We start from the raw sequence: 23,638 nt of genomic DNA on the forward strand, positions 1-23,638 counted from the left end.
CAGGTCAAAAGGTCGACATGAGTTTTTCACATTTTTTTCTTTTTTTGAACTTTTTCATACTTAACGATCCACGTGGACTACTATTGGAACGGTAATCTGTGCCGAGCGAAGCGGTAGCGGAGCGAGGCACCTTGCCCGAAGTTCGCTCACCATGCGAGGGGACACGGTGCACTAATTCGGCTTCCCGGTCACTGTACGCAGAAAACGACACCCAAAAAAAAAACTCACGTCGACCTTTTGACCTGTCGACCTAGCACATGTCGACCTAGTGACTGGCTAGTGGCTTTAATATAATATATGAATTATACACACTGCTCAAAAAAATAAAGGGAACACTTAAACAACACAATGTAACTCCAAGTCAATCACACTTCTGTGAAATCAAACTGTCCACTTAGGAAGCAACACTGATTGACAATCAATTTCACATGCTGTTGTGCAAATGGAATAGACAACAGGTGGAAATTATAGGCAATTAGCAAGACACCCCCAATAAAGGAGTTGTTCTGCAGGTGGTGACCACAGATCACTTCTCAGCTCCTATGCTTTCTGGCTGATGTTTTGGTCACTTTTGAAAGCTGGCGGTGCTTTCACTCTAGTGGTAGCATGAGACGGAGTCTACAACCCACACAAGTGGCTCAGGTAGTGCAGCTCATCCAGGATGGCACATCAATGCGAGCTGTGGCAAGAAGGTTTGCTGTGTCTGTCAGCGTAGTGTCCAGAGCATGGAGGCGCTACCAGGAGACAGGCCAGTACATCAGGAGACATGGAGGAGGCCATAGGAGGGCAACAACCCAGCAGCAGGACCGCTACCTCCGTCTTTGTGCAACAAGGAGGAACAGGAGGAGTACTGCCAGAGCCCTGCAAAATGACCTCCAGCAAGCCACAAATGTGCATGTGTCTACTCAAACGATCAGAAACAGACTCCATGAGGGTGGTATGAGGGCCCGACGTCCACAGGTGGGGGTTGTGCTTACAGCCCAACACCGTGCAGGATGTTCCACGTCTAGGAGGAGATCCCTCAGGAGACCATCTGCCACCTCATCAGGAGCATGCCCAGGCATTGTAGGGAGGTCATACAGGCACGTGGAGGCCACACACACTACTGAGCCTCATTTTGACTTGTTTTAAGGACATTACATCAAAGTTGGATCAGCCTGTAGTGTGTTTTTCCACTTTAATTTTGAGGGTGACTCCAAATCCAGACCTCCATGGGTTAATAAATTTGATTTCCATTGATCATTTTTGTGTGATTTTGTTGTCAGCACATTCAACTATGTAAAGAACAAAGTATTTAATAAGAATATTTCATTCATTCAGATCTAGGATGTGTTATTTTAGTGTTCCCTTTATTTTTTTGAGCAGTGTATATAATGCATTTTGTACATTCATTTTTTTATTACTATTGTGGCATGGTGACAGGCAGTCGTACTCTGTTCGGCCCTCTCTGATTGGTTCTCTCTCTTTTCTCTCCCTCCATCACTCTGTCCCTCTCCTTTTACCTTATTCTTCTCTTACTCCTCCTTTTCCTGTCTCGTCTCATTTTTGCATTATCTCACGTCTAACACTAAGTTTCTCTGCTCTCGTCCTCTCCACCACCTTCCCCACTTTCAGGGCTATGCGGACAATCTTTTCAAAGGCGGACCTGCGGTTCCAAGTTATATAAATGTAATACAACAAGACGTGATCCCTTATTACAGTGAGGCCAAGAGCTTTCTACAACTGGTGCCCGTCTTTGGAGTCATTCCCTGCAAGAGCACAGTGAACATACGTGTGGTGTATGACATAAGCCTACAAGACCTGGATAGAGATGATTTATTTGTGAAGTTCTATTACATAGTAAGGCTCACATTCATACATTGCTGTGTCTGCAGGCATGTGTGTGCCCAGCTTTATAGGGGCAGATGTACTAACACGTGGAGAGAGATAAAGTGCCAACCAATCAGCTCCTAACTGTCATTTTTCAAACACTGCCTGTAACGTGGTAGTTTGGAACTGATTGGCTGGTGCTTTATCTGGCTCCAATGCTCGGTTCATCTCCCCCTAATAAACGCATATCTTTACAGCTGGTAGTTACACTGTCCTGATTCATGCTAATATCACTACGGGTGGTATTCATGTGACCGCCGGTCAGGTGACTGACAGTCACATGACCTCCTCCGTGAGCCCGACGGCTCACTATCCCAATGGTCGGCATGCCGACCAACAGGGACTATTTCCACTCGTGGGTGTCCACGACACCCATAGAGTGGGAATAGAACCCGTGGCGACCGCAGGTCGCCACCGAGCCCGCAGCGTGGCGAGCGAAGCGAGCCCGCAAGGGGCTTGCTGCGCTCGCCCCTCCCCGCCGGGATCCCGGCGTCGGTATGCTGCTGGGATCCCGGCGTCGGTGTGGTGACCGGCGGTCAGGAGACCGCCGGTCACCAGTACTACACCCATCACTACGGCACCTTAGTACGCGGATGTGCAAATCTTCTGTGATCCGCTGTCTTTTGTACAGAGACGCTCACCGCTATATTCCCAGATCCGCCCCTTGCTTCCAAAGATGCACAATCAGATGCACATCGTTCGCCCCATCAGATCACGGAGGAACCATATGGTTGCTCGGAATTTCCGTCGCAAGTATGACGCCGGGGCCTGAGCCACTGAGTAAGAAGGCGCAGTCACCAGCTGCGACATGCCCCAGAAATGGTCGCGACACACCTGCGTTTGAGCTGCCACGCCCTTGTTACCTCCCACAAATGATCTGCCAGTCACTCAGCATCCTGATCCTAATCGTGGCGGTGCGACTCTGATACAGGCTCGGAAGCAAAAACATGGGCAAGCTGCGCAAACATCGGCTTTCTGGGCCTAATTCAGATTTGATTGCAGCAGCAAATTTGTAAGCTAATGGGCAAAACCATGGGGCTAATTCCAAGTTGATCGCAGCAGGAAATATTTTAGCAGTTGGGTAAAACCATGTGCACTGCAGGGGAGGCAGATATAACATGTGCAGAAAGAGTTAGATTTGGGTGGGTTATTTTGTTTCTGTGCAGGGTAAATCCTGGCTGCTTTATTTTTACACTGCAATTTAGATTTCAGATTGAACTCACCACACCCAAATCTATCTCTCTCTGCACATGTTATATCTGCCTCCCCTGCTGTGCACATGGTTTTGTCCAACTACTAACAAAGTTCCTGCTGCGATCAACTCAGAATTACCCCCCATGTGCACTGCAGGTGGGGCAGATGTAACATGTGCAGAGAGAGTTAGATTTGGGTGGGTTATATTGTTTCTGTGCAGGGTAAATACTGGCTGCTTTATTTTTACACTGCAATTTAGATTTCAGTGTGAACACACCCCACCCAAATCTAACTCTCTCTGCACATGTTACATCTGCCCCACCTGCATTGCACATAGGGGGTCATTCCGACCCGATCACACGCTGCGCTTCTTAGCAGCCGTGCGATCGGGTCGGAACTGCGCATGCGCTCCGTCCGCATTGCGCAGGCACATCGTTGCGCAGCGTCGCCTCCAACGAAGAAAACGGTTGCAGCGGCGACCGCAAGAAGATTGACAGGAGGAAGGTGGGTCCCGGCGTCAACTCACCGTTTTCGGGGCGTGGAGATCCGGACGCAGGCGTGTCGAGGCGTTTGGTGGGCGGATGTCTAACGTCAATTCCGGGACCTGCAACGCTGAAGTGATCGCACAGGGTGAGTCTTACCCTAGTCTAGTTCTGCACAAAACTTTTTTTGCATAGCAGGGCTGCACAAGCGATTGCAGCCTTGCCATGCAAAAATTTACTTCCCAATAGGCGGCGTCTACCTGATCGCACGGGCAGCAAAAAGTTGCTGCGTGCGATCAGGTCAGAATGAGGGCCATAGTTTTGCCCATTAGCTAACAAATTTGCTGCTGCGATCAGATCTGAATTAGCCCCTGAGTCCACTTGTGAATCAGGCCCGATGTAACTGGAATTTATGTAAGTTTAGGGCTCCATCTGCTGGTTAGAATGTGGATTGCCTTATTGCTCTAGATCAGTGGTTCTCAAACTCGGTCCTCAGGACCCCACACAGTGCATGTTTTGCAGGTAACCCAGCAGATGCACAGGTGTATTAATTACTCACAGACACATTTTAAAAGGACCACAGGTGGAGCTAATTATTTCACTTGTGATTTTGTGAGGAGACCTGCAAAACATGCACCGTGTGGGGTCCTGAGAACCTGAGATTAACCCTCAGTCAGGTGCAGCTGGACTGACAAGCGTTGCAAAGCTGTTCTCGCTCCCCTCCCCCCCCCCTCCAAGGTCCCTCCTAGTACCTTCCTATCTGTAGGTGCTGTTTGAACCCCCCTAGTCAGTTTTCCCGCCGCCTGCGTGGAGTGCAGTAGTGACCCTCCTGCCCAAACTCCTGCGACTTCTGAAGGTTCGTTTTTCCTTTTATTTTCATCTATTGTTTATTTTGCTCATTTTATGAATGAAAATTACAAAGGTTGTGGATGTTTTGCGGAAATATATAGGTTTGTCCAGGGTGGCCTCTCACACTGCGCCCAAACTTATACTCAGGTTCATGTTTCTCTGTATTGCTTCAGATTTTCTGTTGAAATGGCCCGAAATAGCCCGATTTCTCTCTTTGTACGTCCTAATGAAGGTCCCTGATCACTTTAAGAGCGTTCGAATTGAGTTAATTAGTTGCTAATGACGATTTTCTAACAGGCGCCTGAACCCGGGAGTCACAGAGGTGTGCCTGACGGAGGATTAAACGTTTGAAAGTGAAGTGCAAAGCCTGGGTTCTAGAGGAAAATAGGTCTTTTGCGGTGCCGAAATCGGGACTATCGCGCGCTGACCCAAAAGGGTGTGTGGTCAAGTTTGAGATGGGTGTGGCCTTGCTCGGGTGGGTGTTGCCTCGCCAAACGGGCCATACTCCTGCCTTTTGGGGGCGTGCCCAGCGCTCCCCGAGCAGCTGGGCAGCCCCCATTCCCCTCCTAGCTTTGAATACATGCAGTGCATGTATTCAGTGATCACCGGCTGCTTTGTAGAGCAGTTGGTGATCAAAGGCTTCCCCAACTGCTGCCTGCGGGTGAGACAGTGGGACAGGGTTCGAATAGCGGGACAGTTATGACTGAGGAATGATAATTCAGATCTGATCGCAGCAGCAAATTTGTTCTCTAATGGGCAATACCATGTGCACTGCAGGAGTGGCAGATGTAACATGTGCAGAGATAGATAGATTTGGGTGTGGTGTGTTCAAACTGAAATCTAAATTGCAGTGTAAAAATAAAGCAGCCAGTATTTACCCTGCACAGAAACAAAGTAACCCACCCAAATCTAACTCTCTCTGCACATGTTATATCTGCCTCCCCCCCCCCCCCCCCTTAATCTGGCCATGAGTGCACATGGTTTTGCCCATTAGCTAACAAATTTGCTTTTGCGATCAGATCTGAATTAGTCCCAGTGTTATTACATTGCAGCTCCATGGCTTTTGACGATGGGGATTTGTGTTGCAAATGTCTTTGTACTGCATACCTCCCAGCTTTGCTGTGTGGGAAAGCGGGACTGTGCGGCGTGCCTGAAAAGGGGCGGGTCCTCTGGAAAATGGGTGGGGCCTCATAACCACCCATTCACATCACTGTGGGGCATGCCGGGCCTGCACTCTCCGAGAGGGATACTCAGAATGGCTTTAATTGACTGTTCTGCGACCAATGCTGAGCTTCGATATGCAGCCGTTGGGATTTACATAGCCACCAGGGGGAGTCTCAATACAAATCCAGGCGGCTGCGGCACTTGCACAGCTTCGCACAGTCGCTTCGTACAAATTTGCAGTTGCGGCAGCTTTGGTGTACATCTCTGCGGCCCTTTGTGCAGAAAGTGAATTGTTCTGTTTTTTTTAAAAACCCCGAGTTCATACTGTAGCAAAGTGGCAGCTGATAAATGGAGGTGGTATATGTAATGTATACAGCCGGAACACGTTGCAGCGAATGACACGAAACTGCTCACCTGAAAACGCATCCTATCTTTCTTTTCCAGGTTATTGGTAAAGATGGAATTCTTCTTCATGGAATCAGAAAAATTACTGTACAAGAACAGCAGTCGTGTAAGTAGTACTGACAATGGGGGTCATTCTGAGTTGATCGCTCACCAGCAGTTTTTAGCAGCCATTCAAACGCATTGTCGCCGCCCACTGGGGAGTGTATTTTCGCTTTGCAGAAGTGCGAACGCCTGTGCAGCAGAGCGCCTGCAAAATCTTTTGGTGCAAAACAAGACCAGCCCTGTAGTTACTAATCCTGTGCGTTGATGCTAACGATGGAGGGACGGCTTTTGACATCACACACCCGCCCAGCGAACGCCTGCGCTTTTTCTGCCACGCCTGCGTTTTTCTAAGCACTCCATGAAAACGGTCAGTTGACAACCAGAAACGCCCTCTTTCTTTCAATCTCCTAGCGGCCGTCTGTGCGATTAGAATCGTCGTTAGAACCAGTGCAAAACTACAATGGACTTTGTACCCGTATGACGCGCGTGAGCATTGCGGTGCATACGCATGCGCAGATTAGCCATTTTTTTTCACTGATCGCTATGCAGCGAACAACGGCAGCTAGCGATCAACTCAGAATGACCCCCAATAACTCCATGCACAAGTACATTACAAAGCCCCACTAGGGGAGGCTCCAGGGCTTTGCAGTATACAGTAGAAGTAGAGCATATCTCCTATATAATAGCCCAGATCTGTGACTTTGTGATTCATTTGCTAACGCTGGGCGGAGTCACAACAGTGGGCGGAGTTAGTCAAATGAGTCACAGATCTGGGTAAATCTATAGGAGACTAGGAGCAGAAGCAGATAGTATGGGCATGGCACAGGCAGGGGTGCATACCTCCCAGCTTTCTGCAGGAGCTTTCTTCAGGCAGACGGAGGGACACACACTCGGCGAAAAGGGGGCGTGGCTTCACGGGAGGGCCCCATTTTCGTCAATGAGGGGGCATGCCCAGCGCTCTGTGAGCTGCTGGCATACCCCCAGGGGCTGATTATGAGTCCGGGGGGCCCAGGGCACTTGAGACAGGGGAGCCCTATCTCATTGCTGTGCCTGCTGTGGGTTGGGGGCGTGACCTAATCGCGCCCCGCGAGGCCACGCCCCCTTACGCAAATTCCGATTTTTATTTTTTTCCCTATAGATTCTAAGCTTGCGAGCAGGGCCTTCCTACCTCTGTCTGTCTGTTTTTACCCAGTTTTGTTCTATTACTGTTGTTCTAATTGTAAAGCGCAACGGAATATGCTGCGCTATATAAGAAACTGTTCATAAATAAATAAATAATAAATAATGGTATTTTGGCCCCTCAGCTAGAGGTAAATCCAGAGGGGGTGGTCGCTCCCCCTACACACCCGCACAGGCAGAAGAAAGCAGGGAGACTGCTGCCTCCCTGCACCACCACAGACCTGCCAATACGCAGCAGCGTGTGCTGACTGTAGCACAATGCTGCCGTTGTTGCTGGCAGGACGGGGGAGCTTCTGAGCTGGGACAGAGCTACTCCAGCCGGGGGGCCCCTAAAACTGTGGGGCCAACGGTACGTACCCCCTGCCCCCCCCCTTAATTCGGCTCTGCTGCTGGAACCCCCCCTTAATCCGTACCCCCTGATGCCCCCTCTCCCTCTGTCTCCACTATTCACCGCTGCTCTGCTAAGCAGAACAGCGAGTACAGGAGTTTTCCAACTGCCCCCACCCTCCCGTTACCGCGGGACACTGCAACCCGCGGGTGGGACAGCGGGACAGACCCCAAAAAATGGGACTGTCCCGCGAAAATCTGGACATTTGGGAGGTATGGGGGTGTGTGAGGGGGTATGCCATACAGACAGACAGACGGGTACCGGCTCACTGTGTGCTTGACCCCCCCCCCCCCCTCTCTGGCGCGGAGGAGCGTCACTTTCTGGCACACTCCACGCGTCTTAGCTGCAGTTTTGTGGGGCACCTGCCGCTGTGCAGGTTCCGTACTGCCTCTGTTATCTCCAGCCCCGGCAACCCCACCGCTAGCTGCAGCGCTGCCACCCACAGTGAGGTGCGCCCAGCTCCTTCACACACTTTAGCCGGCGGGTAACGCTGCAGAAGTCCGAGCTGCTTGCAGGCTCCGACACCCTCCTCCCTCCAGCCGCAGCATCTCCTGGGGGCTAACCAGTCACTCCCAGTCTCCCCTTACCACAGTGCCCGGCAGCTGCACGAGGTCTGCGGTGTGTGACTGAGGAAGGGGGGAGGGATGCGGACGGGCAGAGGAAGCAGGACTCCAGCCTAAGAGAGTCAGCCATGCCAAGTCTCCACCAGCAGCAGATCCCAACAGGTTGGAGTGGAACAGCAGCAGCCAGCAGCAGTGACTCCGGTAAGACACATCTGTCTGTCACCACTGTTTTGTCCCTAATACCAATCTCTCCCGTGCCCTGTGTTCTGTCAAGTCCTTGTCACCCCTGGCCTTGCCCTGCCACCCTTATCCTGGCCCTTTCACCCTTATCCTTGCCCTGTCACCCTTATCCTGGCCCTTTCACCCTTATGCTGGCCCTGTCACCGTTATGCTGGCCCTGTTACCCTTATGCTGGCCCTGTTACCCTTATGCTGGCCCTGTTACCCCTGTGCTTGCTCTGTCAACCCTATACTGGCCCTGTCACCCCTGTCCTGTTCCTGCCACCCCTACTCTGGCCTGTCACCCCTATCCTGTCCCTGTCATTTCTGTCCTGGCCCCGTCGCCCTTGTCCTGGCCCCGTCACCCCTTTTCTGACCCTGTCACCCCTGTCCTGGCCCCGTCAACCCTGTTCTGATCCTGTCACCCCTGTCCTGGCCCTGTTACTGCATACCCTCCAACTACCTTTTTGGCAGGTACAGTACCCGCAGCGCCTCCAGACCTCTCCCCAATGCACCACACCTCCGCACCTTCCCCTCTACCACATGCGGCACTCCACCCCTCCCCCACACGCTGTGCCTCCAGACCCCCTACACCACCCGCGGCTCCCACTCCTCCGCCCCTTCACCACCCACAGCACCTCCTGCCCCTCCACCACCAGCAGCACCTCCGGACCTCCTTCCCTATGCGCCGCACCACCCGTACCTGCCCCTCCCCTACCCATGGCGCCTGCGGACCCCTACCCCACCCCCGGCACTCCCGCCCCTTTCCATCCCACAGCACCTCCGAAACCCTTCACCCATCCACAACATCCCCACACCTGCCCCTCTCCCACCCATGGCACCCCTGCCCCTCCCCCACCTGCAGTGCCTCCGGACCCCTCCCCAATCTGCATCCCACACTCCTCTGCCCCTCCCCCACCCGCAGCACCTCGCGACTCTTCCCCATCCGGGCCCCACCCCCACTTTTGCCCCCCCTCTACCTGCAGCATCTACAGACACCATCCGCATTCCCCCCCGCACTCGCTACATTCTGTACATTGTGCCCTGCAGGTGCTGTTCACGCCGTCGCAAGGGGCTGCGCCTCCTTCACCATCGCACGCCCTTTCATTGTGCAATATTTAACCACTAACAAAGGAATGCAGGTAATACTCCATATAACACAAATATTGAACCCCAGAAAGGCATGCATGGGTTAAGGGGGCGTAGCCCCTTGCGACGGTGTGAAGAGCGCCCGTAGGGCGCGATGAAGCACCTAGTTAATGTATAATCATGTAATGCCACTGTTGCGATCCTATGTGTGGGGCATTTTCTGGTAGAGATATTTAACATAAGGGCATTGGGGCAGATGTATTAAGCCTGGAGAAGTGATAAAGCAGTGATAAGTGGGAGGTGAGAAGACACCAGCCAATCAGTTCCTACCTGCCAATTTACATATTGGAGCTGATTGGCTGGTGTGTTCTCACCTTGCACTTATAACTGCTTTATCACTTCTCCAGGCTCAATACATCTTCCCCATTATACTGTACTAGGTGCTTCATCGCGCCCTACGGGCGCTCTTCACACCGTCGCAAGGAGCAGCGGTGAATAGTGGAGACAGAGGGAGAGGGGGCATCAGGGGGTACGGATTAAGGGGGGGTTCCAGCAGCAGAGCCGAATTAAGGGAGGGGGGGCAGGGGGTACGTACCGTTGGCCCCACAGTTTTAGGGGCCCCCCGGCTGGAGTAGCTCTGTCCCAGCTCAGAAGCTCCCCCCCCCCCCCCCCCTCGGTCTGCCAGCAACAACGGCAGCATTGAGAAGCTCCCCCGTCCTGCCAGCAACAGTCAGCACACGCTGCTGCGTATTGGCAGGTCTGTGGTGGTGCAGGGAGGCAGCAGTCTCCCTGCTTTCTTCTGCCTGTGCGGGTGTGTAAGGGGGAGCGACCACCTCCTCTGGATTTACCTCTAGCTGAGGGGCCAAAATCCCATTATTTATTATTTATTTATTAACAGTTTCTTATATAGCGCAGCATATTCCGTTGCGCTTTACAATTAGAACAACAGTAATAGAACAAAACTGGGTAAAAACAGACAGACAGAGGTAGGAAGGCCCTGCTCGCAAGCTTACAATCTATAGAAAAAATAAATAAAAAAAATTTGGAATTTGTGTAAGGGGGCGTGGCCTCGCGGGGCACAATTAGGCCACGCCCCCAACCCACAGCAGGCACAGCAATGAGATAGGGCTCCCCTGTCTCAAGTGCCCTGGGCCCCCCGGACTCATAATCAGCCCCTGGGGGTATGCCAGCAGCTCACAGAGCGCTGGGCATGCCCCCTCACTGACGAAAACAGGGCCCTCCCATGAAGCCACGCCCCATTTTCGCCGAGTGTGTGTCCCTCCGTCTGCCTGAAGAAAGCTCCTGCAGAAAGCTGGGAGGTATGCACCCCTGCCTGTGCCATGCCCATACCATCTGCTTCTGCTTCTAGTCTCCTATAGATTTACCCAGATCTGTGACTCATTTGACTAACTCCGCCCAGTGTTGTGACTCCGCCCAGCGTAAGCAAATGAATCACAAAGTCACAGATCTGGGCTATTATATAGGAGATGAGGACAAATTATTGTGCAGCGCATACAGTGTCCGTAGAAACAGAACAGCATTCACGATACTTGTGTTACTAATGTGCGATTTTTGGGGACTATTCACCATATATCCCAGAAAAGACACCATGTTCTTTTCATTTTTTTTTTGTTGTGGGAAGGGAGGGGGGGGCTATTGTACAAAAAAATAATCCGGAAGCACTAGTCACTGACCGGACCGCCAGCCAATCCGGGTCTCTACTGCCCGCTAGCTGTACAGGTGCAGCCTAAAGCCTTCTGCAATATGCTCTGTAGATTTAGGGATCTATTTCCTGTATCAGTCACAGTACTGCTTCCTGCTAGTAGCTCTTACCACCTGTCCGCCATAATGCAGGATCATCCTGGATTTCAATGTAACAAGCTACATCTCGCATTGATATAGTACGGGTAGCAGTTTATCCTGTATTAGAGCTGCTGACAGCTCTGCTGGGCCCTGGAACTCTGAAGGGGCGTGGTCAACTCAGGGAGGTGTGGCCAGGCCCCCTCTTTACTATCAGATCGAAAATATAGTACTCGCACAGGGAGGGCGCCGGTGGCTCAGGGTAGGCTGGCATGGGGGGCAGATCTTGCCCCTCCCACCCCTTCCACATCACACAGCGAGACAGTTCTGACTACTTCCGCAGCTGCCTCTCTATCCAGCCCAGCACAAAACAGTGTTTTGGTAGAGGTAGTCTCAGAGGCGTAACTAGGGTAGGGCGAGTGGGGCAGGAGAGGGGGGCACCACCACCGGCCAAGGCATCATGCCCCACTCGCCCTCGTCTCTCCCTCCTCTCACCGCCGCTGCCAGCACTAGCAGCGCAGCCAGCAGCGCTGCATGTGTCCGGTCTCCAGCGGCGTTAGCCAATCAGAGCTTGTGGACCGGCTCCTGATTGGCTGTCAGTCCGCGAGCTCTGATTGGCTAGCGAACCGGTGCCACATAGCCGCCGCCGGAGACATGGAGCGGGGAGGGGCAGGAGAGGCAGCGGCGGGAAGGGGGGGGGAGGAGTCTTGTACCTGGCACTGTGGGGCATGTAACTGGCACTGTGGGGCATGTATCTGGCACTGTGGGGCATGTATCTGGCACTGTGGGGCATGTATCTGGCACTGTGGGGCATTGTATCTGGCACTTTGGGGCAATGTATCTGGCAGTGTGGGGCATGTAACTGGCACTGTGGGGCATGTATCTGGCAGTGTGGGGCATGTAACTGGCACTGTGGGGCATGTATCTGGCACTTTGGGGCATGTATCTGGCACTGTGGGGCATTGTTTCTGGCACTTTGGGGCATGTAACTGGCACTGTGGGGCATGTAACTGGCACTGTGGGGCATGTATCTGGCACTGTGGGGCATGTATCTGGCACTTTGGGGCATGTATCTGGCACTGTGGGGCATTGTTTCTGGCACTTTGGGGCATGTAACTGGCACTGTGGGGCATTGTAACTGGCACTGTGGGGCATGTATCTGGCACTGTGGGGCATTTTCAGTGGCCACACCCCTTCTGGTGTGTGGCCACACCCCTTCTGATGTGTGGCCACACCCCTTCTGGTGAGTGGTCACGCCCATTTTTTTGCCATGTGCGCCTTCGGCGCGCGCACATACTTCTTTTGGGTTTTTTTTTTTTTTTGGGGGGGGGGGGCATTTTTCATCTTGCCCTGGGCTCCGAAAACCCAAGTTACGCCTCTGGGTAGTCTCTTTCTCCCTGACCAAAGTGCTAGTTCCTGTGCAGGTTAGAGGGGATCGGGACAGACACAGGACTCCCTGCCAAGCTCCTCCCACAGGCCCGGGTAAAGAGCAGCTGCTCTCCCCCTCTCGGGGGAAGGAGGGGGTGCCCTGGCTCCCAGTCTAGAGTGACAAAAAGGCTCAGCCTCTAACATGCAATCTCATGCAGCACGTCGTAGTGCACAGAGGGTGACCCTCAGACAGCACCAGTAACATTTTACACTACTCAACTCCACCGACTGCAGGTGAGAATGAGGCAGAGGTGGAAAAGAAGCACCAGTGACTGCAGGTGGAGATCCGCCCGCCGGTGGCCATTGTATACTCTGGATGTTGATTATTACCCATAGGGTATGGAGCACTTTTTTGAGCAAACTGGGGGGGGGGGAGACAACCGGGGAAAAGGGTGCGAAAAGGGCTGCCATTGTCGGCATTTAAATGACGTGGCAATGCAATTTGCACCCTCCGCCGGGAATTAAATTCCATGGAGTCAGAATGTTCTTTGCAAGGGAATAAAGTATAGTGATAATGACAATAATTACTGGTGGCTGCAGGTACCCATTTACTAGGTGGAGATAGTGAGAAAGCTACTACGGCTAATATGGTCTCACTGTTGGCTCACCATAGGTAGGCCCAGGTGTATTAAGCCTTAAAAACTGATAAAGTGGAGAGGATAAAGACTGATGAAGTACCAGCCAATCAACTCTCAGCTTTTCCAATGAATATATTCTAACAAAAAATATAATCCCTATTGCCGAGATATATGGCAATAAAGGTGGCCATCCACTACTCAGACTTGTCTGAACTGCAGATAGCATCAGATTTCTCTTGAACTCTCCCGGGAGCGTCCCGGGAATTGGATCAGACCCTGGCTTTAATTTTCATTATTCACTTCAGATATATCTGATGCAATATATCATGTGCCAGATCGCATCAGATATATCTGATGCACACATGCTACATGTGATTGATCTGATGCTGCTGCTGCCGCTGTTCCCCCTCTTGGTGGGTGGGAGTGGTCAGGGAGATGCCAGTCAAGTGACGCTTCAGATGAATCTGATCAGATACATCTGAAGTAAAAAAAAACACTCCGCTGTGCACCTGTTTTCTTCAGATTCAGATAAATAGTTGGGGCAGCTTCAGAGATGTGTAGTTCAGACATATCTGACACGGGAGTGAGCATTGGATCTGAAGAGCCATCCAATGTGACACTTTTCTTCAGATATGACGGTCAGATGCATCGAAATCTGAAGAAAACTGCCCAAATCTGACTAGTGGATGGGGGCCTTAAGGATTCCTAATCTTCAGGGGCTAGCTGCTAATTATAAGAAAACATGCAGCCGAGTGGCAATAATCTTAACTGTAATATACAAAACAACCACCGGATGTCAGTGTTGCTTAAAAAAAATAAAACTATTTTCCAAATGTTTTTTTAAACCCGGCAGCACCATGCGGGGAGGTAATTTTCCTCTATACTGTAACAGTTCATGCTCGGCCTCTGGGGGGTCATTCCGAGTTGATCGTAGCTGTGCTCTAAATTTAGCACAGCTACGATCAGGCACTCAGACATGCTAGGGCACGTCCAGCATGGCAGTGCCGCCCCCCCCCCCCCCCCGCAGAAGTGCAAAAGCATCTCACAGCGGTGATGCTTTTGCATTTGAGGAGTAACTGCCGGCCAGCGCAGCTCCTGCAGCTGGCCGAGAGAACCTCTTCGCTGCCAGGGTCGCAGCGGCTGCGAGTGACGTCACGCAGCCCCCCCTTCCCTACGGTCCGGCCACGCCTGCGTTGGCCGGACCGTGCCCTCTAAACGGCGACTTAACGCCGCCGTCCAGCCCCTTCCCGACCTGCGACCGTCTCTGCCTGTCAATCAGGCAGAGGCGATCGCTAGGCAACCACGGGCTTCGGCTGTCCGGCATGTGCCGACACACTGCGGCGCCGGCGCATACGCAGTTCCGACCCGATTGCTGCGCTGCGATAAACTGCATCGAGCGTGTGGTCGACCCTATGAGCCACACCCCTGTAGCCCACCCCACTTATCTTATCGAGAACACCCCAATTGCCCCAATAATCACATAGGACGAGGTCATGACACTTTTTGATGATCCAGAGCGGTGTAATTACACTCTCACTGTGTGTGTGTGGTACTAAACCGTTATATTGCCCCATATGCAGGGCTGTACACGACTATGTGACAGCGCCTCCCCTATCCATATACTTGTTCAAACAGCCACAGTCTTTATCAGTATCAGTGTGCACTTGCACTAGCACTATACCTGGTGGAAGAGATCCATCGGGAAACAGACGTCCCTCTGTGCAGGCACGATTCTGCGCAGTGCCCCCCCCCTGACACCTCTACACTGGGCCCACCCTACGTGCAAATACCCCTCTTGTTGCCCAGTTATGCCCATTCCGCTGCAAGTAATGTGGAGATAACTAAATCACCTAGTGTCAATGGGGGTCATTCCGAGTTGATCGCTCACTAGCAGTTTTTAGCAGCCGTGCAAACGCATAGTCGCTAACCACTGGGGAGTGTATTTTGCTTTGCGGGAGTGCGAACGCCTGTGCAGCCGAGCGGCAGCAAACACATTTTGTGCAAAACAAGACCATCCCTGTAGTTACTTATCCTGTACGATGATTGCTGCGACGGGTGACCCGGCAATGACGTCAGACACCAGTCCAGCAAGCGCCCGGCCACGCCTGCGTTTTTCCAAACACTCCCAGAAAACGGTCAGTTGACACCCATAAACGAACTTATTCCTGTCAATCTCCTTGCGCTAGGCTGTGCGATTGGAATCTTCGCTAGAACCGGTGCAAAATAACAAAGGACTTCGTACCCGTACGAGGCGCGTGCGCATTGCGGTGCACACGCATGCGCAGATTAGCTGTTTTTTTCAATGATCGCTACGCAGCGCACAACGGCTGCTAGCGATCAACTCGGAATGACCCCCAATATCTTATACGGCGCTCGGAGCAGCTGACCTACTTCAATAGGTGCGGCGTACTTTTTCTTTAGGTTTTGCATCTTATACACATCGCAAACGCAGAGTGACCCCACTGACAGAGTACTACATGTGCTGGGCTGTGACTTTAACCGCGCAGGAATACGTTTTACATGTGTACAAAGTCGCAAAAGAAGCACAGCGGAACAGGCCACTGCATCTTAGCATTTAATATGCAGATTCAGACTCACACACAGATGCACAAGTGTTGCACATCAGATTGATCAGTGCTATCTAGCAATGCGGTTTTGTCACGTAAAGTTGTTTTATGTATGTGAATAAGACGCACATTTTGATCGAGAAAGACGCTCGGCGCTGCAGAGTTATTCAGGATCCGGAGCACCTGGAGGGGATGTTTGGTGTGACTGAAGCTGCAGGGTGTAAGGACAGATATGTGTTTGTTATAGGACAGTTTTACAAAGATCCATGCGACATAACTACAGTACTCTCCAATATATAAAATCTATACATATATTCATACATACACATATCTCCAAACTGTCCTGATTTTGGCGGGACAGTTCCGTTTTTCTGGGACTGTCCTGCTGTCCCACCCGCAGGTCGCAGTGTCCCCAGCTCACAGAGCACTTGGTATGCCCCCCACAGCGATGAAACTGGGGGCGTGGCCTCTGATCACGACACCGAAGTTCAGACTACACCACCCTGAGATGGCGAATCTGCACTCCGCTTTCTACTTCTTCGTGAATCCCAGTCACCATACTAAAGTATGGTGATGCGATTAAGCGGCAGAGCGGGGGTTCCGCTGGAGACGTCAGGACTTCTCCACGGTAACCCGCTCTGCGAATAGCACAAAGCAGAGAAAAAACAGATTTTTCGCAAAACCAGGCTTTTCTCTGCTACATGAATAGACTCCTAAGCCTTTTAGAGAGATAAAGTGAATGGCTATAAAGTACCAACCAATCAGCTCCCAACTGTCATTTTTCAAACACAGCCTGTAACATGGCAGATAGGAGCTGATTGGCTGCTACTTTATCTCCATCCACTTTATCTCTCTCCTGGGCTTAGTACATAGTGTCACGTCTGAGGATTCTTGTGGATCTGGACTTGGGGAAGATAATTCCGGTGCACTTGGATCTTTGAATAACAAACGAGCGGGACGGATGAAGGTCTTGCGCATTTATTACTTGCAGTAGTTTAACAGGGTTCACCAAAGACAGTTGAATAGAGATATGACTGTAGGTTAGCGGGTGGCTGAGGATACCGGAACCGTGACCCAGTACTTTAAAGGAGGATTTCCAAAGGCTGGTTACTGCAGCGTGCGGAACAGGTAGCTAGGCAGGACACGGGAACAGAGTCGGCAGTCTGCGTAAGGCTATATCAGGAGGCTTGGGTAATTTGCTGTAACAAGAACCTGACACTGGAGACGCTGCGGGAGTACAGAGAACTAGCTTCATAGATACTGTGAAAGACGTTGCACTGGCAAATTCACTCCTCCAGGCCTTCCTGTCTTATAGCAGCTGCTCAGAGCTAATTGGCCACAGGAAAGTGATAAATTGGTGAAGTGTGGGCAAGACAGGCTTATTGCCCACATCCAAGATGGCTGCCGGGAACATACCCAGCCTGTTCACAGAAGTCCTGGCTCCACAAGCGCACCATTAACCCCTGCCGGAGGGACATGCTGCCAGTCTGCTGAGCTGCCAACCAGTGCCCCTGCCTGTCCTCCCAGTGCACCCTGCCCGGCGCCAGCAGCCCGCACCTCCGCCAGCTGGACCTCTCCAAAGGGGCTGGACAGGTAAGAGCCGGCTCCCCTGCACAGTCTCCCACCGGACCGTGACACATAGGGGCTATCCAGAGGAACCGGCAAAAGGGCGTTTTTGCAACACTGCACACATGCATGTGTTCGCATCATGATTGGCTGGTGCCGAACGTCTGGGGGCGGAGATGCGGCATTGAGAGGGAGTGGGCCAGAAAACGCAGGCATGTCGTGGGCATTTTCAAGGCCGGCTGATGACGTCAACTGCGTTTCTGAGATTGGAAACATGGCGGCAGTGCGCCTACCTATGCAGCCATGCTGCGTAAGCAGGTGTCAACCTCTATTTGAGGTTTTTGCGATGCGAACGGAATTGCATTGCCATCACATCGCGGGGCAGCGCCACACGTTCTGGGCCTCCCGTCTCAAAATCTGCAGACATGCTGCCCACTGGCTTTGTGACCCACCAAGGAGGTAAAGAGCGCCATCTTACGCCTGATGCTGGGAGTGTATGACTGATATGAGGCGCAGTCTAATGGCCGTGAGGGAAAGCAGCGGTCTACCTGTCCTGGCCTGGCGGGAAATTAGAATGATATAGAGAACATTACACATTGGTTTTGTTGTCACCTGACTTATTGAACCACCCTCATATATAAAATACACATACATATATTTATTATATATAGCAAATTCATTATAGTGGGGATCTAACATTATAATGCTCCGCCCATTCATGGCATAATGCCGGAAATTCACGTGTGGGGGGAGGGGGGGGGGGGGGGTGAGTATGAGGAGAGGGCAGGGCTAGTCATATTGACTCCACCCATTCCCTGCCACCAGCGTGTGTGTGTGAAATCAGCCCAATGGGTGTTCTAGGTGCAGCAGTATGTAACGCTAGATTCTATAAAAAAAAAAATTCTCTACGGTATTTTAATAAAAAATGTTTTTTTCTTAAATATTGGGAGGAAGGTTTTTTTTGGTTGGAAAAAATGTACAAATAGATTCTATGATGTGTGTATTATAAAAGTAACATGTTACGGACTGGTGGCAGTAAGTTGTTGGTTATACCCCTTTCAGACGCGGGAGCTCCCAGTGCGCGACGTCCACCTGGAATCCTAACAATCCCAATCGCATTTACGCCTGCGTTTGGGACTGCTCCTAAGATGCTGGGATTTCTCCTGCTGAAGAATAAGACTGTGGCCGCTGACAGACTGATGTTCAATGCGGAAATGTGTTTTCCGAACAAGGTAAGACCTGAAACACGACGAGAATATGAGCGGGCAGTGAGACATGTGTAGTCGATAAGCTCTACTGTTATATAACACTGTATATCGCATCATTACAATGCAATATATAGTGATGTAAAGTAGAAATTCATGTACACTTACCTTCCTGCGATGCAGTGTGAATAGGAGGGGTAATTCCAAGTTGATCGCAGCAGGACATTTTTTAGCAGTTGGGCAAAACCATGGGGGTAATTCTGAGTTGATCGCAGCAGCAAGTTTGTTAGCAATTGGGCAAAACCATGGCCCTCATTCCGAGTTGTTCGCTCGGTATTTTTCATCGCATCGCAATGAAAATCCGCTTAGTACGCATGCGCAATGTTCGCACTGCGACTGCGCCAAGTAACTTTGCTATGTAGAAAGTAATTTTACTCACGGGTTTTTCATCGCTCCGGCGATCGTAATGTGATTGACAGGAAATGGGTGTTACTGGGCGGAAACACGGCGTTTCAGGGGCGTGTGGCTGAAAACGCTACCGTTTCCGGAAAAAACGCAGGAGTGGCCGGAGAAACGGTGGGAGTGCCTGGGCGAACGCTGGGTGTGTTTGTGACGTCAACCAGGAACGACAAGCACTGAACTGATCGCACAGGCAGAGTAAGTCTGAAGCTACTCCAAAACTGCTACGAGGTTTGTGATCGCAATTTTGCGATTACTTCGGTCGCACTTTTAAGAAGCTAAGATACACTCCCAGTAGGCGGCGGCTTAGCGTGTGTAACTCTGCTAAATTCGCATTGCGACCGATCAACTCGGAATGAGGGCCCATGTGCACTGCAGGGGGGGCAGATGTAACATGTGCAGAGAGAGTTAGATATGGGTGGGGTGTGTTCAATCTGCAATCTAAATTGCAGTGTAAAAATAAAGCAGCCAGTATTTACCCTGCACAGAAATAAAATAACCCACCCAAATCTAACTCTCTCTGCACATGTTATATCTGCCTCCCCTGCAGTGCACATGGTTTTGTCCAACTGCTAAAAAATTTCCTGCTGCGATCAACTTGGAATTACCCCCCATGTGCACTGCAGGGGGGCAGATGTAACATGTGCAGAGAGAGATAGATTTGGGTGGGGTGTGTTCAATCTGCAATCTAAATTGCAGTGTAAAAATAAAGCAGCCAGTATTTACCCTGCACAGAAACAAAATAACCCACCCAAATCTAACTCTCTCTGCACATGTTATATCTGCCCCCCTGCAGTGCACATGGTTTTGCCCAACTGCTAAAAAATGTCCTGTTGTGATCAACTTGGAATTACCCCCAGGATTGCCACCTCATGCCTCATCGATTCCTGGAGATCCACCGCCCCCCAATCCCCACCATCAACCCTTCCCCCCACGGCACCAAGCAATGTTCATGTACATAAGATGATGTACCATATTTATAAAAATTTTTACGTACAAACAATCTAAATGAAACAGTGTATCTATATACTGTAAATAGGAATATAATAGTCACCACTTGGATAGATTACAGGCATTTGGTGCCTTAAAACTAGATTGTGTGAAAGAGGGAAGAACCATGGAAGTGTCGCACACAACCTAATCACTATCACGCTTCAACAGGTCAAACAAACAAATGCTCTACTAAAAGGTGTCGGTTAGGGATTAAAAAATATTCATAGACAGTATCTATATATAACTAGAGCCTCTATTTGTTCCATGCATGCTCATTATATTATAAATATGGGGGTGATTCCGAGTTGTTCGCTCGTTGCCGATTTTCGCTATACTGCGATTATCCGCTAACTGCGCATGCGCAATGTTCGCAGAGCGCATGCGCTTAGTTATTTTACACAAAAGTTAGGTATTTTACTCACGGCATTACGAAGCTTTTTCATCGCTGTGGTGATCGTAGTGTGATTGACAGGAAGTGGGTGTTTCTGGGCGGAAACTGGACGTTTTTTTGAGTTCCAAAACGCGGGAGTGGCTGGATAAACGGGGGAGTAGCTGGGCGAACGCTGGGTGTGTTTGTGACGTCAAACCAGGAACGAAAAGGACTGAGCTGGTCGCAATGGCTGAGTAAGTCTGGAGCTACTCAGAAACTGCGGGGTAATCGTTACGGGAAAATTAGCGAAGCTTTCGTTCTCAATTCTGCTATGCTAAGATACACTCCCAGTAGGCGGCGGCTTAGCGTGTGCAATGCTGCTAAAAGCAGCTAGCGAGCGAACAACTCGGAATCACCCCCAATATGTGTGACATGCCTGTCAGCTCTCCTTGCTCTTCTCACATTGGCCGGGCCGGCGTTACTTCACCACCGCAGCCCGGGGAAACACTGAGGGAGCTCAGCCTGGGCTGAACACAGTCTCGCGAGATTTGATGTCATCCTCTCCCGAGGGGGGTGGAGGTGGAGGCAGTGCTGGGAGATGAGCTCATCTCCACGCCGCCTCTCCCTGCTGTAGTAAACGGGTCCCGGGACGCATCGACCCGGGAGCCCGTTTACGCAGCCACTGACCCGGTATTCAACTCGGGTATAACACTGCTTTATTCCCGGGTTGAATTGCCGGGTCAGGCAACCCGAGATTTCGGCTATGCCCCTTTCACACCGCACGCTGATCCGTGTCGACTCGACATGATACCGGGTTATTTGCGCGGTGTGAAAGGGGTATGAGTTCCTCGGCTGCCAAGGAGCATTGCTGGTGCGCTAAGGGTCCCCTTATTCCTGGAGAATCCAGGAATCCGTGTGAATGGAAAAGTCTCCTGGAGTGTTGCCACCAAATCCTGGAGAATCCAGGAAATCAGGGAGAGGTGGCAACCCTAAGCGTGAAGAAAGGGTCCGTCTGCAATCCTGCGTTCATCTCAGTGGCGTAACTAGAAATTTTTCTCTCCCAAGCCAAAAAATCCTTCGGCGCCCCCCCCCCCCCCCATACACCCCGTAATTGGCACTAGCAAAGGTAGAAAAATGCGCGCGCCGCAGGGTGTGTGGCTTTGTCGAAATGAGCGTGGAGGGCGTGGCATTGCAGGAAAAGACTACCTTATACCCCAGTTTTGCAACCTGCACGCCCAGACGTTAGCCACCACATGAAAGAAAAATAATCCTGATTCATGCCCCTTCCATTATTTGTCATTTTTCCTCCTTATAGTAATGCCCAGTATACATTATGCCACATACTGCAATGGTCCTTAGACATTATTCCACACACAATCAGTGATCGCGCTGAGCCAAAAAAAAGTGGGTCCCAGGGACCCTTCACTTTTAAAAATTGGGGTCCTACCGGTCGTTTTCTGGGTCCCATCGGAATGAAGGTTCTTATTAATTTTAATCTTGTTTGGACACTACAAAAGTGTTGCAAGATGGGGGGGATGGGGTGACAATGCTGCTGGGCTGTGTAGCATGCAGGACACCCTGCACCAGAGCTGTAACTAGACATTTTGGTGCCCTTAGGCAGAAAGTGAATTGGTGTTAGACCACGTTGACCATAAAGAACAGGTAGTGCGCGCCGTAGGCGCGTTGCAAAATTTTAGGGGCGTGGCTTCATAGGGAAGGGGCGTGACCACATAATAGTGTCAATTCACATTACACCACACAGTAGTGGCGCTTATACACATTGCACCAGGTAGAACCTCCTATGCACACTGATCCAGGTAGATCACGTCATACACTTTGCTCCAGGTACAGCACGTCATACACTTTGCACCAGGTACAGCACGTCATACACTTTGCACCAGGTACAGCACGTCATACACTTTGCACCAGGTACAGCACGTCATACACTTTGCACCAGGTAGAGCACGTTATCATACACATTGCCGCTAGGTAGAGCACGTTATCATACACAGTGCGCCAGGTAGAACACGTTATACACACTGCGCCAGGTAGAGCACGTTATCATACACATTGCGCCAGGTAGAGCATGTTATCATACACATTGCCGCTAGGTAGAGCAAGTTATCATACACATTGCATCAGGTAGAGCAAGTTATCATACACATTGCCGCTAGGTAGAGCAAGTTATCATACACATTGCCGCTAGGTAGAGCAAGTTATCATACACATTGCGTCAGGTAGAACACGTTATTATACACAATGCGCCTGGTAGAGCACGTTATCAGCCACATTGCGCCAGGTAGAACACGTTATTATACACAATGCGCCTGGTAGAGCACATTATCATACACATTGCGCCAGGTAGAACACGTTATTATACACAATGCGCCTGGTAGAGCACGTTATCAGCCACATTGCGCCAGGTAGAACACGTTATTATACACAATGCGCCTGGTAGAGCACATTATCATACACATTGCGCCAGGTAGAACACGTTATTATACACAATGCGCCTGGTAGAGCACGTTATTATACACATTGCACTAGGTAGAGCACGTTATCATACACATTGCGCCAGGTAGAACACGTTATCATACACATTGCGCCAGGTAGAACACGTTATCATACACATTGCGCCAGGTAGAACACGTTATCATACACATTGCGCCAGGTAGAACACGTTATCATACACATTGCGCCAGGTAGAACACGTTATTATACACAATGCGCCTGGTAGAGCACGTTATAATACACATTGCACTAGGTAGAACACGTTATTATACACAATGCGCCTGGTAGAGCACGTTATTATACACATTGCACTAGGTAGAGCACGTTATCATACACATTGCGCCAGGTAGAGCACGTTATCATACACATTGCGCCTGGTAGAGCACGTTATTATACACATTGCACCAGGTAGAGCACGTTATCATACACATTGCGCCAGGTAGAACACGTTATCATACACATTGCGCCAGGTAGAACACGTTATCATGCACATTGCGCCAGGTAGAACACGTTATCATACACATTGCGCCAGGTAGAGCACGTTATCATACACATTGCGCCAGGTAGAACACGTTATTATACACATTGCGCCAGGTAGAGCACGTTATTATACACAATGCGCCTGGTAGAGCACTGAGGCACATTGCAGTAACCACTCACTTATCACCTCCAGTTGCACGAAGGGGCCGTTTGACACAAGTGGTACCGCCCCCAGCAGC

The 23,638-nt window shown here is 50.9% G+C and overlaps 1 protein-coding gene across 3 annotated transcripts in view; it reads left to right on the forward strand.

The window, feature by feature from the left end:
* Positions 1-23,638, forward strand: part of LOC135056859 (alpha-2-macroglobulin-like protein 1) — a 176,405-nt gene that overhangs the window by 63,892 nt on the left and 88,875 nt on the right. For all 3 annotated transcript variants that reach the window (XM_063962532.1, XM_063962531.1, XM_063962533.1), the window contains 3 exons: positions 1,615-1,839; positions 6,003-6,069; positions 18,444-18,613. In XM_063962532.1, the coding sequence (XP_063818602.1) occupies positions 1,615-1,839; positions 6,003-6,069; positions 18,444-18,613 (462 nt within the window). The remainder of the gene's footprint in view (positions 1-1,614; positions 1,840-6,002; positions 6,070-18,443; positions 18,614-23,638) is intronic.

This window comes from Pseudophryne corroboree, chromosome 3 (assembly GCF_028390025.1).
Source record: "Pseudophryne corroboree isolate aPseCor3 chromosome 3, aPseCor3.hap2, whole genome shotgun sequence".
Taxonomy (NCBI): domain Eukaryota; kingdom Metazoa; phylum Chordata; class Amphibia; order Anura; family Myobatrachidae; genus Pseudophryne; species Pseudophryne corroboree.